We start from the raw sequence: 14500 nt of genomic DNA, 5'->3' as shown, positions 1-14500 counted from the left end.
GGGGGGGGGGGGGGGGGGGGGGGGGGGAGTCGAGGCCTGTGCTTGCAGTGCAGCTGCAGTACAACAGAGGTGTGGTTTGGTTAAACACCCGCATTTTGTGGGGCTTTTGTTCTGCTGAGTGGGATTTGCAAAGCGAGGGGATTTGGAGAGCAATTTGGGTGAGGAGCTCGCAGGTGGTTAGAGAGAGTGTGTTGAGGGGTAGGGGAGAGCAAGGAAGGGAGGGTTGAGACGTTAGTGAGATCCGGGGGGCTGGGAGGTGACGTGTCCCTAGAACTTTCAGTGAGACCTGCAGGGTTCGCAGCTTGTGGAGCTGGGGATGTGTGTGTGTATTCGGCGGGTGGGGAGTGACATTCTACCTGCAACACTGGCCTCGTGGAGAATGTGGGTGTCAGCAGGGATGATTCATATTCTGTGACACACCCAAGTTCTGTTCCCAGACCTACAGTTTCTCTGCTTCCTCAGTTCTGAAAGTGCATGTGCATCAGAAATCACCAGGAAAGGGTAAGGGATGTGGATTCCAAGCCCCAGGCCCAGAGGTTTGGAGTTAGCCCTCTTGACGTGGGAACCGGCAAATTCATCTTTGACAAGTGTCCAAGGAGATGCTGAGGCTGGGATCCTGGGACCCTAGATCTTCCCACTGACCTCCGGGCCTTAACAGCTCCACTCCCATCCAAACTAACTTCCGACCCCTCCCCAGCACTCACACTGCCCCCCAAGCCCACCTGCCTTGTCCCCCCTTCTTCAACTTTGTGCTTGGGGCTCCTTCCACTGGAATGTTGAGACCCTGCCACCCCTCTAGGGTCTCTTCCATACTGAAGCCACTTCAACTCACACAGAGAGCTCGGACTTCAAATCCCAACACCCTTGTCCTTCTCCCTGCCTTAGTAGAATTATGTTCCCCCAAAATTCATGTCCACCCAACACCTTGGAATGTGACCTTATTTGGAAATAGAGTCTTTGCAGTTGTGTGGAACTGAAATACAATTACTCGTGTCCTTATCAGAGAAAGGAGAGGGAGATTTGAGACACAGAAGAAAGACACACAGAGGAGAGCGCTGTGTAAGGACAGGGGCAGGGACTGGAGTGATGCATCTACAAGCCAAGGAACGCCAAGGATTCCAGCGGCCACCAACAGCTAGGAGACAGGCATGGAACAGACTCTTTCCTGGAGCCTCCAGAAAGCATGGCCCTGCCAACACCTTGATTTTGGACTTGTGGCCTCCTGAACTGTCAGACAATATATTTCTGTGGTTTTAAGCCACCTGGTTTATGGCCATTTGTTACAGCAGCCTCAGGAAACAAATACAGTTAGATCCTGTGATGATTCCCATTTCTCAGATGGGGAAACTGAGGCTCCAGACCCGGTGCTCTCCCTAGCACAGGAGCTGCGTCTCAGCAGAGCACCGAATGCTTCCCTGGCCGCCATCTGATGGGTGAGCACTTCGTACATAAGACATTGACTGTCCTCCCCACTGTCCTGCAGGGTCCCTGAGGCTGGGGACTACATCTATGTCCACCACTATATCCCCAGAAGCCTGGCACACAGTGGACACTCAAGACTGCCTGACAAATGAACAAATCATCCCAAGAACACGAACCTGGATGCTCTCCCCTTCCCGGCAGACGAGGGGAGCCTCCACACGGCTGTAGTCCCTGCCCAGGACCCAGGCGCTGTCGATCAGCTGCCCACCAGCCCTGGCCCCAGTTTGCCAGGGGCCTGGTCTGGGCACCTGCTTGGTGTGGTACAGGCTGAACACCACGTCTCCTCGCAGGATGTCGAAGTCCCACGTGATGACTGAGTCCCTTTCCAGAATCTCCACCGTCACCTGTGTGGGGACAGGCAGGTCTGAAAGTCCCAGATAGAGGGGAGAGCTGGGATTGGGAAGACGGTGGCAGAGGATGCTGTGGGTGCCCACTGGGGTCCCCTGTCCTAGGCCACGTGCTCATTCCCCACGGGGGGGGGGGGTGCTGCTAAGGCTCCTAGTTGCCCCCTGTCTGAGAGTTGCTCTGGGCAAATGGACTCACGTCTCACTGAACCACTTAGGAAGCTCCACCCCGGGAAGACCCAAGCCCATGACTGTCTAAGTGAGGGTACACAGGCCCCCTCTTGCCTCCAGGCAGGGCCATTCTCTGGAACACCCTTCACATTCCAGAGCTTCCAGACTCAGCTGAAACCACCTCTTGGCTTCGAGTCTTCCCACACCCGTCCTGCCCCCTCTATGCCTGAGAGCTCGCCCATAACAACACACCGGCACATGAAGCCTCATCTCAGGCTCTGTTTCAGGGAGACCAGACCTTGGCCCACAGCACAGCCCAGCCCAGAGGGCCCTCCCAGGCCAGGCCCGGCACCTCGTGGGGGGCCCCGCGGAGCACACTGGCCGAGTGGTAGGTCTCACTCCACAGCCGCAGCTGGTCTGCATGCTCCTGCTCCTCTTCCGCCAGATAAAGCGACTTGGGGACCAGCCCTCCTTCGGGGACGTTACACTGGGGGCAAAGACAAAGTGGGGCAGGTCAGGGCCCATTAAGGCCTGGCTGGCCTGACCCACAGAGAGGCGCTCTGTGAAGCCTGAAACAGCTTATAACAGCGACCCTTTACTGAGCAGGGCGGTGGCTCCCATGACACCATTTAGCCCCCAGACCAAGGGCCACCCTGCCTATCACTTCATCCCCAGAGGAGGCAATAAGAGGGATCAGGACACTGCCTCCTTTGAAGAAGTGGCCTGACCATCATAGGTCATGTGGCTGTGGATTGGGGATAGTCCCTTTAGACACACCAGCTCCAGGGTTCAGGGCCACTGGGACATGTGAGTCACCTCCACTGCAGCAGAGGGCTCAGAGCGAGCAGGTAAACTCTGCTGCTGCTTAGCAACCTCTTTGATAGGATTACAGAATGAGTAAGTCTTTGACTGGCCTGGACTTTGGGTTTCCAGAAACTTCTCTCTCACTATATTTGAAAGAACCAAGGTAAGGCCCAACCCCAGAGAGGTGTCACCTGTCGGGGACAGTTCCTAAAACAAGCCCTGTCCCCTGACAGCAGCAGGGCCCTTGCAGGGTAAAAGCCCAGGACTGGCCCTGGCGCCTCACCACGCTCTGTCCCCCAAGGAAGTCAGGGATCACTTCCTCATCCAGGTAGTCGACAAGGCCTCCGGGGCCCTGGTAACTGCTGCCGCCACAGACAAGGAACTTCCGCCGGGTGTTCTCGTTGATGAAGGGGCTGATCTGAAACAGGGGAGGCAAGGCGAGACGGGACGTATTTTTTAGTCGAGTCGTAATTCATCTAACATGGGATTCACCATTTTAAAGTGCACGATTCAGGGGCTTTTAGTGTATTTGCTATGCTCTGCAACCACCACCTTTGGCTCCAAGCCTTTTCACCACCCCAAAAGGAAACCTTGTACCCCTTCACAGTCATTCCTTCTCCTCTCCCCCAGCCCCTGGCCACCACCAATCTGCCTTCGGTCTCTCTGGATTTGCCTGTTCTAGACATTTCACGTAAAGGGAATCATGCAATACGGAGCATTTGAGTCTGGCTTCTTTCACTTGGCATAACGTCTTCAAGGTGCATCCATGCTGTAGCATGTGTCAGTGCTTCATGCCTTTTGATGGCTGAATAATATTCCACAGGAAAGACCACAGTTTGTTTATTCCAGATGGAAACTGTCTTTTAGATGGAAGCTCTAAGCTGCATGTCATCCAGTTTCTGAAGGCATTGTAGCTGACTCAATAAACAGTTGGGGAAGGAAGGAAGGAGGAGAGGGAGGAAGGGAGGGAGGGAAGAGGCACTTAGCATGGCAGGGGACAAGCCACTTGGGCAAGGAATGCCACAGACAAGAGATCCTGGGGAACTGGGACATCCCCCTGTGTGGGTCCCTCTCCTTCCGCCCCCACCCGGTGGGTGCACAGCCACTCTCTGTGAGCAACCTGGCTCCCAGCCCTCTGGCTCCCATCTGCTGTGGCCAATCGGGAAGTGCTGCAGCAGGAGATGGGAGTCGAGAAGAGAGGGGCTGGGAACCATTTTCCCACCCCCTCCCTGCCTCAGTGCCCCTCCCAAGCCAGCCCCCAGCCCTGTTCCAGCTCTCTCCAGGTTCCTGTAATGCCATCCCCTCCTCTCAGGGGCTGTCAGGACTTACTGCAGCTGCTGGTCACTGGGACCTTTCCATCTGCTGTCCCCCTACCCCGCCCACACCCCTGCTCCTCTTGACAGCCTCATCTGAACCATCCAGGTGGATTCTGCTTCTGGCCAGGACCCAAGTCCCACCCCCACCTCCACCCAATGTATGTTTTAGGAAATCTCCAAACAGCAGATGAACTTCATTTCCACAGAGATTAGAACAATTCAGGAGAAAAAGCTTCAGAAGCAGCTCCTGTTCCCCAGCCTGGCCCAAACAGAACCTTGAAGCACCCACAGAAGCCCACAGAGAACCTTCTGCCCCTCAAGTATGCTCACGCCCTCCCCTACTGCCAGAGGACAAGGTCCCATCGTCACCACAGGCCGGACTCTGCAGGTGCTGGCCCCTGCACACCTCCCCAGCCTCTCCCGATGCCATCGTTCCTTTGCTCCTTTTTGCTCCAGCCACCCTGGACTGTTTTTCCAATTCCCCCAAAACATCAAGCCTTTGCCCACGCTGTGCCATTGGCCTTCCACATCCTCCTCCTGCCCTTGCCTGGATGACCCCTACTCCTTAGGTTTCAGCCATGTGTCACCTCCTCCAGGGGCCTTCCTCGATTGCCCAGTCTAAATATGTCCCCATGTCACCCCATCTCAGTCTCTGTAGTGGATCGAATTATGTCCCCCAAAATTCACTGGGCATTGAATTGTATCCCCCAAGTCTTATGTATTAGAGAGTTGGCCCCCACTGTAGACTGTTAAGAGGGTAGGAAATCCTATCATGGTAATTGAAAGGTGGAGCCTTGAAAAGGTGATTGGATTGTAGGACCGTGCAGTAGTGAATGGATTAAAAATGGTGGTCAGGGGCGTGGTTCTAAGGGCTTTAAAAGAAGGGGAGAGTGTCTCTCTCTCTCTCTCTCTCTCTCTCTCTCTCTCTCTCTCTCTCTCTCTCTCTCGCCTCCTCTCACCATGTGATCTGCTCATACCCACTGGCTGCCTGCCACTTTCTGCCATGAGTAGACACAGCCTGAGGCCCGTGCCAGATGCAGCGGTCCCAGAATTATAAGCCAAATAAACCTCGGTTCCTTATAAATTACCCAGTCTCAGGTATTTTACGGCAACACAAAAACAGACTAACATAGTCTCTTTGACAGCCTTCATGACGACCTCAGGCCCTTGGCACATAGAATCATGCTGCATTTACTTGTGGGGTATCTGACTGATTTCTCTCCCCCAGCATGGCAGTGGGGGAGACCCAGAGGCTGGCATGTTCACTCTGAATCTGCAGGGCCTAGAAAGGTGCCTGGCACATTGTAGGCGCTCAGTAAAACATTGATTGGCTACATTTAACTTTCAATTCCAACTTTCTCTGTCCTTTACTTACAGCATCCCCCAGAGCAATGTGTAAGATGCAACTCTGAGTCTGTAGGACCGGGGGGACGTGAGATGCACTGCCCTGGCCACACTTCAGCAGCAACGTCACAGGGCAGGGCTCTCAACTGCAAGTGACAACCTGTCAGTGGGCTGTGAAATCTACTGAGCACATCATGACTAGCCAACCTTTAATGGAACGAGATAAAAGAAGACAGTAAAGACAGTGGTGCAAACAGCCAAGGTGACATCACCTCACAGATCTTGTCTCAGGCATGTGTGTGTGTGCGCGTGCGCGTGTGTGTGTGCGTGCACGTGCGAGCACACATGCACATGCACGTGCATGGGTGTGTATGCCGGGCTGCCACATAAAACATATTTCTTTCTGTGGGTCATGGGCAAAAAGTTTTAGAATCCCTACAGCACAGGGTCCCAGCACTCCTTGGAACCAGCTCATGGGAGTCCCAAAAATGCTGTACATTCTGAGTGATTCTCACATCAAAGAAACAGCCACGGATGCACAAAATGTGGTCTATCCACATGATGGCATGTTATTCGGCCATAAAAAGGAATGAAGGACCAATACATGCTAAAACATGGATCAACCTTGAAAACATTATGCTAAGTGAAAGGCCACATATCGTATGATTCCATTTCTATGAAATGGAATCCACAGAGACAGGAAGTAGGTTAGTGGTTGCCAGGGGCTGGCAGAGGGGAAATGGGGAGTGACTGCTAATGGGTCTAGGGGTTTCTTTCTTTTGGTGGCTGACCAGTATGGGGATCCAGTTTGGGGTTTCTTTGTGGGGTGATGAAAATGTTCTGGGAATTAGATAGTGGTGATGGCTGCATAACTCTGTGAATACACTAAAAACCACTGAATTCTATACTTTAAAAGGGTGAACTTTCAGGATATCTGGGGACAAAAAGCTTAAGCAGTAGGTCCTGCCTGGCTGCTACCTGGTACCACCTAGTAAGTGCTGTCTACATGTTTTTGTTTTGGGGGTTTTTTATCTCAATAAGCTGATATTTAAAAGAAATGAAATAGGCTGCTACCTGGTACCACCTAGTAAGTGCTGTCTACATGTTTTTGTTTTGGGGGTTTTTTATCTCAATAAGCTGATATTTAAAAGAAATGAAATAGGCTGCTACCTGGTACCACCTAGTAAGTGCTGTCTACATGTTTTTGTTTTGGGGGTTTTTTATCTCAATAAGCTGATATTTAAAAGAAATGAAATAGGCTGCTACCTGGTACCACCTAGTAAGTGCTGTCTACATGTTTTTGTTTTGGGGGTTTTTTATCTCAATAAGCTGATATTTAAAAGAAATGAAATAGGCTGCTACCTGGTACCACCTAGTAAGTGCTGTCTACATGTTTTTGTTTTGGGGGTTTTTTATCTCAATAAGCTGATATTTAAAAGAAATGAAATAGGCTGCTACCTGGTACCACCTAGTAAGTGCTGTCTACATGTTTTTGTTTTGGGGGTTTTTTATCTCAATAAGCTGATATTTAAAAGAAATGAAATAGGCTGCTACCTGGTACCACCTAGTAAGTGCTGTCTACATGTTTTTGTTTTGGGGGTTTTTTATCTCAATAAGCTGATATTTAAAAGAAATGAAATAGGCTGCTACCTGGTACCACCTAGTAAGTGCTGTCTACATGTTTTTGTTTTGGGGGTTTTTTATCTCAATAAGCTGATATTTAAAAGAAATGAAATAGGCTGCTACCTGGTACCACCTAGTAAGTGCTGTCTACATGTTTTTGTTTTGGGGGTTTTTTATCTCAATAAGCTGATATTTAAAAGAAATGAAATAGGCTGCTACCTGGTACCACCTAGTAAGTGCTGTCTACATGTTTTTGTTTTGGGGGTTTTTTATCTCAATAAGCTGATATTTAAAAGAAATGAAATAGGCTGCTACCTGGTACCACCTAGTAAGTGCTGTCTACATGTTTTTGTTTTGGGGGTTTTTTATCTCAATAAGCTGATATTTAAAAGAAATGAAATAGGCTGCTACCTGGTACCACCTAGTAAGTGCTGTCTACATGTTTTTGTTTTGGAGGTTTTTTTTGGCAGCTGGCCAGTATGGGATCCGAACACTTGACCTTGGTGTTCTAATACCTGCACTATAATCAACTGAGCTATCTGGCCAGCCCCATGTTTGCATTATTTTTTTAAGTTTTTTTGGGTTTTTTTTTTTTTCTTTTTTGATAATCCATTATTAAGAAACCCTAGGAGACGATTACAGTCCCTGCCTCAGAAGGATTAGGTGAGGACGTGGTGGTAAAGCCCCCGAAATGCCATGGGACACCATGCACATGTGTGATAAACGCTCGCTGTCTACTGTTTGGGGGAGTTGGCTCCCCACGCAGGTTCTTGCCTGATGGGACGGCCAAACTGTTTTGTGTTCCCTTCACATCGCTTCTGTCCTTCCTCGTTAACGGAAAGAACCTGGAAGGTAGAGACAGGGCTGGCCAATGTTCACCTGCAGGTGGCCCTTCTCAGGCCCAGCCCCCAGCCCCAGGGGTTCCAGAAAATGGGGACCGTGACTCACGTGCCGCAGCAGTGCCTCCTCCCCCACGGCCTTCATCAAGCCTTTGGTGTCCATCTGGCCCAAGCGAAGGATGTAGAGGGGGCGGCCGTCTTTGGACCGGGGCCAAGCAAAGAGAAGGGACCGTTATTCAAGGGCAGGTCAAAGCTGCAGACGGAGGAGACAGCAGGCGTGGCTCACCACAGCCCAGCCCCTCCATTCACCTGCTAACACACTGCTTGCTCCCACGAGGGGTGACACCACTGTCGCCAAAGGCAGCAACAACAGAAGTGTTCAGATAAGGATATGCACACAGGGGAAACGGGTGAGGGACATGGGAACCTCCTGATCTTGGCAACTCTTCTGTCCATCTAAAACTGTTCTAGGACCGGCCCGCGGCTCACTCGGGAGAGTGCGGTGCTGATAACACCAAGGCCACGGGTTCGGATCCCATATAGGGATGGCCGGTTTGCTCACTGGCTGAGCGTGGTGCTGACAACACCAAGTCAAGGGTTAAGATCCCCTTACCGGTCATCTTTTTAAATAAATAAATAAAACTGTTCTAGAATAAATCATTTATCTTAAAAAATTATATTTTTTGGTGCAGGCAGCTGGCAGGTACAGGGATCCAAACCCTTAACCTTGATGTTATAACATCACGCTCTAACCAACTGAGCTAACTGGCCTTTTATTTTTAAAAGATTTTTAAGAGGATATGAGCCATGTAAGAAAGACAAAGCAGACAGAATTTAGCTCTTAGCTTTCTGTCAGCCGAAGCAAAAAGGAAACATGAAGAGTTATTTACTAATAGTCAGTTCTCGTTATCCACGATAATTATGTCCTATAAAGTCTCCGCGAACACTGAATTAGCACATACTGAATCACTGCTTCTAGGAAATATGGTATTAGGTTCCTGGGAGCCTCTAGTCATACATTTTCATCAAGTGATCCATACATGACCTTGTTTTGTGTGTTTCTATTTAAGGACACTTTATTTAATATATATTGTTGATTTCGCAACATTGAGCTCATGCCCAAACAAAGCTCATGGAGCACAAGTATTTTCTCTGTAAAGTGCATCACAGCTTTCTTGCGCTTAGGAATATTAAACAGCACTTCAGTACTATGCCTGGGGGCCATTTTAAATAGCAAAATCACCAACAAAAAGCACAAAAATGCAAAATGCGGCACTAACTAGGCCACAGAAAGGATACCTGTTTATAGCTCAGGAGCTGAAACAAGACATCAGAGAGTCCCCTCGTTCAACCTCAGCAGGGAACATGTATGTTGAACCACTCAAATTATTCCCCATTCTGCACACATCCAAGAATAACCTTGGAAGTGCCACTGAGTGTTGATTTGGGGTTTACAAATAAATTTTAGCAAGTAGGCAAATTCACAAATATGGAATCCATAAATACTGAGGATCGGATATGTCTTAAAAGAAACCGTGCCAACTTCAGGAGAGTCAAACATTTACCCCAACCAACATATGTGAATTTTTATATAAAGCACATTGAAAAGCACAATAGGCATTGGCTTCAATAGCAGTTTAATTAAAAAATCCAGAAAAGATATCTGTAGTGGGTGGAATAGTGTCCTCCCAAAATTCATTTCCACTGTATCTTCAAAATGTGACCTTACTTGGAAATACAGTCTTTGTAGATGTAAGTAGTTAAAAATCTCAAAACAAAATCATGCTAGATTTAGGGTGGGCCCAAATGCAATAACCTGAGGTCCTTATAAGAAGAGGAGAGGACACAGAGCTACACAGAGAAGAAGGCCATGTGGAGCTGGAGGTAGAGACTGGAGCAATTTCCTTGCCACAACAAGGAACACCTGGGGCCCCCAGGAGCTGGAAAAGGCAAGGCTTTCCCCTGGAGACTTCGGTAGGAGCATGGCCCTGCAGACACTGTGAAAAAATAACTCTGTTGTTTTAAGCCACCAAGTTTGTAGTCATTTGTTATGGTTGCCATAGGGAATGTATACATTATTTATGGGGTCATTATGTATACAATTACAATGACCCAAAGTAATGGTGGGCTGACCCAGCTCAGAAAAGAACTTTCTCTCTTCAAGCCCAGAAGTCTATCCAGCTCTACCTTCTTCATAGCTAGGTTGTCACTTCAAAGGCATCTCCAGATGCTCGAAATAGTCGAAGGAAAAATAATATGTTAGCACAAAGTGTGTCATTTAAAGTGACTTTGGGACTGGCAGGTTAGCTCAGTTGGTTAGAGGATGGTGCTAACACCAAGGTCCAGGGTTTGATCCCTATACTGGCCAGCCACCAAAAATTAATTAATTACTTAATTAAATAATATAGTGCATTTGGCAGTGACCAAATTATGCTCCATACTATATGTAGGTACAGGCACACACCTATGTCCTGGTAATGCCAGCCCCCTGCATAGAACTCCTCCAAGACGGCAGGGGGTTGCCAGGTCTGAAGGAGGAGATCCACCTGGTACTGCTTCCGCCAGCTCAAGGACTGGCACAGCATTTCCCGGGCCTTGTCCAGGTGGAAGTCACAAGCCCGCAGGAACCGAAGGATGTGCTCATCTTTGGGAATCTGAGAGACAAAGAAAGAAAAAGCCCATAGAATGCTATTCTCTAACCCAGCTAATAAAATTCTAGAAAATGAGCTTCCTATCTCATCTGCAAAACATTTAGCTGGGAAAAGGACCATATTCTCCATCAACCATAAAGCAGAGAGACAGCCAAGGGGTGGACTGTAGCGAATATCTATGCATCTTGGCTGTCTACCATTCCTCCTTCCTTGTGCTGGTAATAGCGTCTTTCTTTTGGGGAACTACTCCCCAATGCACCAATCATGCAAAACAAGCCCCAATAAGAGCTGCCCTTCCTTGAGTGCTCACTTCAAGCCAGAAACCATTCTAAACACCTGAAATGTATTACCCACTGTAATTCACTCTGGGAGGTAGGTGTATACTAACATTATCCCCATTTTACAGATGAAGAAATAGGAGCAGGCAGGTTAAAGCACAGCCCAACACTAAAGTAACTCCCTCATCTGCCCCTAGGTGTGGGGGGAAGGAAGGGCAAGCAATGCATGACTAAGCAAGAAGTTCTGACTCATCAGAGCTAAAGATAAAGTCCACACTCAGGACCTACATGCATGGTATATACAACCATGTTACAGGAGTTAGTGTCTAAATGCACAATCACGTGCAGTCAAAACCTGCCCTCACAAAGTCATTAGATCTCTTAGAAAAGAACAGTATACATGGTTTCATGAACATGCTACTATACAGCAGGTATTCTCAATTGTGCCCCACAGTGGACATTTGGCAATGCCAGAAATATTTTTATTTGTCACAACTGGGGGAAGGGGGAGGGCTACTGGCATCTAGTGGTGGAGGTCAGGGATGCTATTAAACACCCTACAATGCACAGGACGGTCCCCACCATAAAGAACTGTCCAGTCCCAAATGACAATAATGCCAAAGAGGAGAAACCCTGCTCTCAGTGGTGTGCACAGCACACATCATGGATACAGGAGACAATATATAATAAAAAAAAAAGCAAAATAGAACTTTTCAATATTGCTAATTACATAAACTTGTTTATCTTGCCTTTCTTCCTCCTGTGCGTAAGGCTGAGTATCTGTCCTTGGAGGTGCATCTGCTACTCCAGGGGGCCCACCCAGTACCCACCTTGCCTCTGTGGTTCTCCAGTAACCAGTGCCGAAGCTGGATGAGGCAGCTCTCCTGCATGGGTGTGAGATGGCCCAGGCACCTCTCAATGTAGTCCACATCCAGCTTGTCTCCTTGGAGAAGAAAGCAGGTGTTAGGACAAGAGAGAGGGGCCGACCATGTGGTCTGCCCTTTCTGTAGCCCTTGCCTTTCTTACCAGCTGCCTGAAACATGATTCCCAGCCAGGCTGCAGCCCCCTCCCCAGACAACAGTCCCCAAATTCATTCATTTTCCAACCCATTTCCAAGGTGGTTCTGAAAATTCAAACCTGGATCTCACTGGGGGATGGATGTGGTTTCTCCTCTTTGAACCTCAGAAATGCAAAGAATTCCCACCCTCTGGAGCTGTTCTGAAGATGACTGACAATATGTGCTCACATTCTGCATGCTCAGGACATGCCTGGTCTCAGCGAGTTCTCCCAACACCCCTGTGAGATGGGCATCACTATTATCCCCACTATAGAAGATAAAACTGAGGCCAACACAGGGTGAGTAACTCAAGTGAGTAAATGCAGGTAGCGTGCACAACATAAATTAGTTGGTTGATAAATTCCAGTTCCCTTCACTTTCCCACCTCCCCAAGCCACTTTGCAAGGTGTGAGGCTTTTGGTAGACAAAGCCTGAACCCTGAAACAGAGCCATGCCATCTGTTCAAGGGCCTGGGAGCCACACGATCATTCTCACTGTGCAACCTTGTCCCACACAATTGGGCATTCTGGGGTCAGCACGTTGCTAGTATGTAGAGGCCAGGCCCCAACTTGAGTCCTGTCACCCAACTCTTAACCATTGGTGTGGCAGATGCTGGCATGCCGCAGCCTCTTGGCATCTCAGCAGCAGTGGAGATGTTACACAAAGCAGCAGCCCCCAGGGCCACAGCCGATTCTTGTGGACACATGGCTCCATAAGAAAACAGACTGGATACCTGCACGTCCAGCAGCAGCACTAACAGGTCCACCCCCAAAAACAGAAAAGCTGGGGCTGGGGGGCATGCCGACTGTGCAAGGAGGCATCTAAGTAAACAGAGGCAGGAGGGATGCTTGGGAGGGACCGTCCAGACCATGCAACACCTCATGAGGTCAGAGACAGAGAGACACTGGAGATGGGAAGGTGGCGGGGACCGGACAGGGGAGAAAACACGAGGGAGGCAGGAGCTCCTGGCATCCTTCTGGCTTCCAGGCAGATGTGAAGGCTCTTTTCTACTTCTAAACACAAAGGCTCAGTGATTCAGAACAGGGTGGAAGCGGCATGAGTACGCCTCCTGCCGGCCACCCTAAATGTCAGCATTGCTGGTGGACAACACAGACTGAAAAGGGAGGAAAGACCTGTACAAAATGGGGAGGGCCCAGGGGATGACACCCCAGAGAGCATACATGGGAAGGAGCAAGAGAGGGAAAAAAAAAAATGCACGTTCAATGACAGCCAGACAGTGCACACAGCTGGTGCAGAATAAATACTTGTTGCATGAATGAATTTCATCCTCCCTACAGCCCCAGATGTACTATTAGTCCCATGGCTCTGTCACCCAAGTATCTCAGAGTCAGGCAAGCCCCTACACTTCAACGGCCCTAAAGAAACTCAGAATCAATATGAGCCCATGCCGTGCACATGGTTAAAACTGGATTCATGGTGTATATACAGTTTTGTATCCTAGGTTTTTTTCTCCTTTTACATCATATTGTAAACATTTTCCATGTCAACAGAAGTCTAAGCTGAGACAAATGGCAAATCGCCTTAATATACAAAGAGTTCCTAAAAGCCAAGAAGAAATTGATGGGCAAATAGGAAAATGAATGAAGAACAGGGATTCACCAAAAAAAGAACACAAACAGTAACTAAACATGAAAAAAATAATGTAGTGCTTGACCTCACTCAATGAAAAAATTGATCACTGATGTACCAGTGATCACCCTTACTGCCTTTCAGAAGTTTGAAATGTTTAACACGAGTCTTGTGTGAAGCCAGGGTGAAGTCAGAAATAGACACAGTTACACACTTTCAGTGGGAACATTGATTGGTACAGCCTCTTCAGAGGCCTGATTCATAAATGTACTGAAATTTGAGTTGCACATAAACTTCAGCCCAACAATTTCACTTTTAAAATTTTATGATGTGAGCCACCGTAGGAAGCACCCTGAGCTCTCCCAAGCCAGGGTGGTGGGGGGCCTCGGGCCTCGGACATGCCCCTCGACACGTAAAACTAGCCCAGTGAGGACCACTGAACTGCCGCAGGAAGTGCCCCAGGTTCCTGACTGGGGTGGTGGGAAGTGAGGGCTTTTGCCACACCCTTCTGACATCTGCACCCAGCTTGGCAATGACCAAGCCAACACTGGAAGCCCCCTGGTCTCCCCTGTGGCAAGGAAGGGGATGTCACAGGCCTCAATCCTGCTCCTCCTCCTTCCTCCTTCTTCCATCCCATTTCCTTCCCCTTTCTCCTCTTCCCTTCCCTCCCAACTGCTCTGCAACAACATCAAAGAATGTAAAACAATAATATTAAATAAATAAATAAAATGTGTAATCTAAAAAAATAATTTATGCTGTGTATATACTCACACAAATTTCTTCATAAATCCTTAAATACAAAAATGTACCACATTATTTGTATTAAAAAAACCTGAAACCTAAATATCCATCAATATGTGACTAGCTACACTAAAAATAATCAATAAATAATAAATAAATGTTTATTAATAAATAAGTTATAGTACAACCATGCCATACCATGAAGTATTGAAAAAAATTGTTCAAACAACATTGGTAAGTGGGAAAAAAGCAAAGTATTA

General features: G+C 48.4%; 1 protein-coding gene across 1 annotated transcript in view; it reads right to left on the bottom strand.

Annotated features, from left to right (window-relative positions):
- The window catches only part of SEC14L5 (SEC14-like 5 (S. cerevisiae)), a 41630-nt gene that overhangs the window by 3438 nt on the left and 23692 nt on the right, over positions 1–14500 (bottom strand). The window contains exons 6-13 of the mRNA XM_008569131.1: positions 11683–11795; positions 10388–10577; positions 8033–8121; positions 7823–7929; positions 3889–3970; positions 3085–3219; positions 2350–2484; positions 1599–1826 (exon numbers count right to left, since the gene is read on the bottom strand). Of these exons, the coding sequence (XP_008567353.1) occupies positions 1599–1826; positions 2350–2484; positions 3085–3219; positions 3889–3970; positions 7823–7929; positions 8033–8121; positions 10388–10577; positions 11683–11795 (1079 nt within the window). The remainder of the gene's footprint in view (positions 1–1598; positions 1827–2349; positions 2485–3084; positions 3220–3888; positions 3971–7822; positions 7930–8032; positions 8122–10387; positions 10578–11682; positions 11796–14500) is intronic.

This window comes from Galeopterus variegatus, unplaced genomic scaffold (assembly GCF_000696425.1).
Source record: "Galeopterus variegatus unplaced genomic scaffold, G_variegatus-3.0.2 Scaffold466, whole genome shotgun sequence".
NCBI lineage: Eukaryota > Metazoa > Chordata > Mammalia > Dermoptera > Cynocephalidae > Galeopterus > Galeopterus variegatus.
Note: the sequence above shows the minus strand (reverse complement) of the source record. Positions and strands in the feature narration are given on the sequence as shown.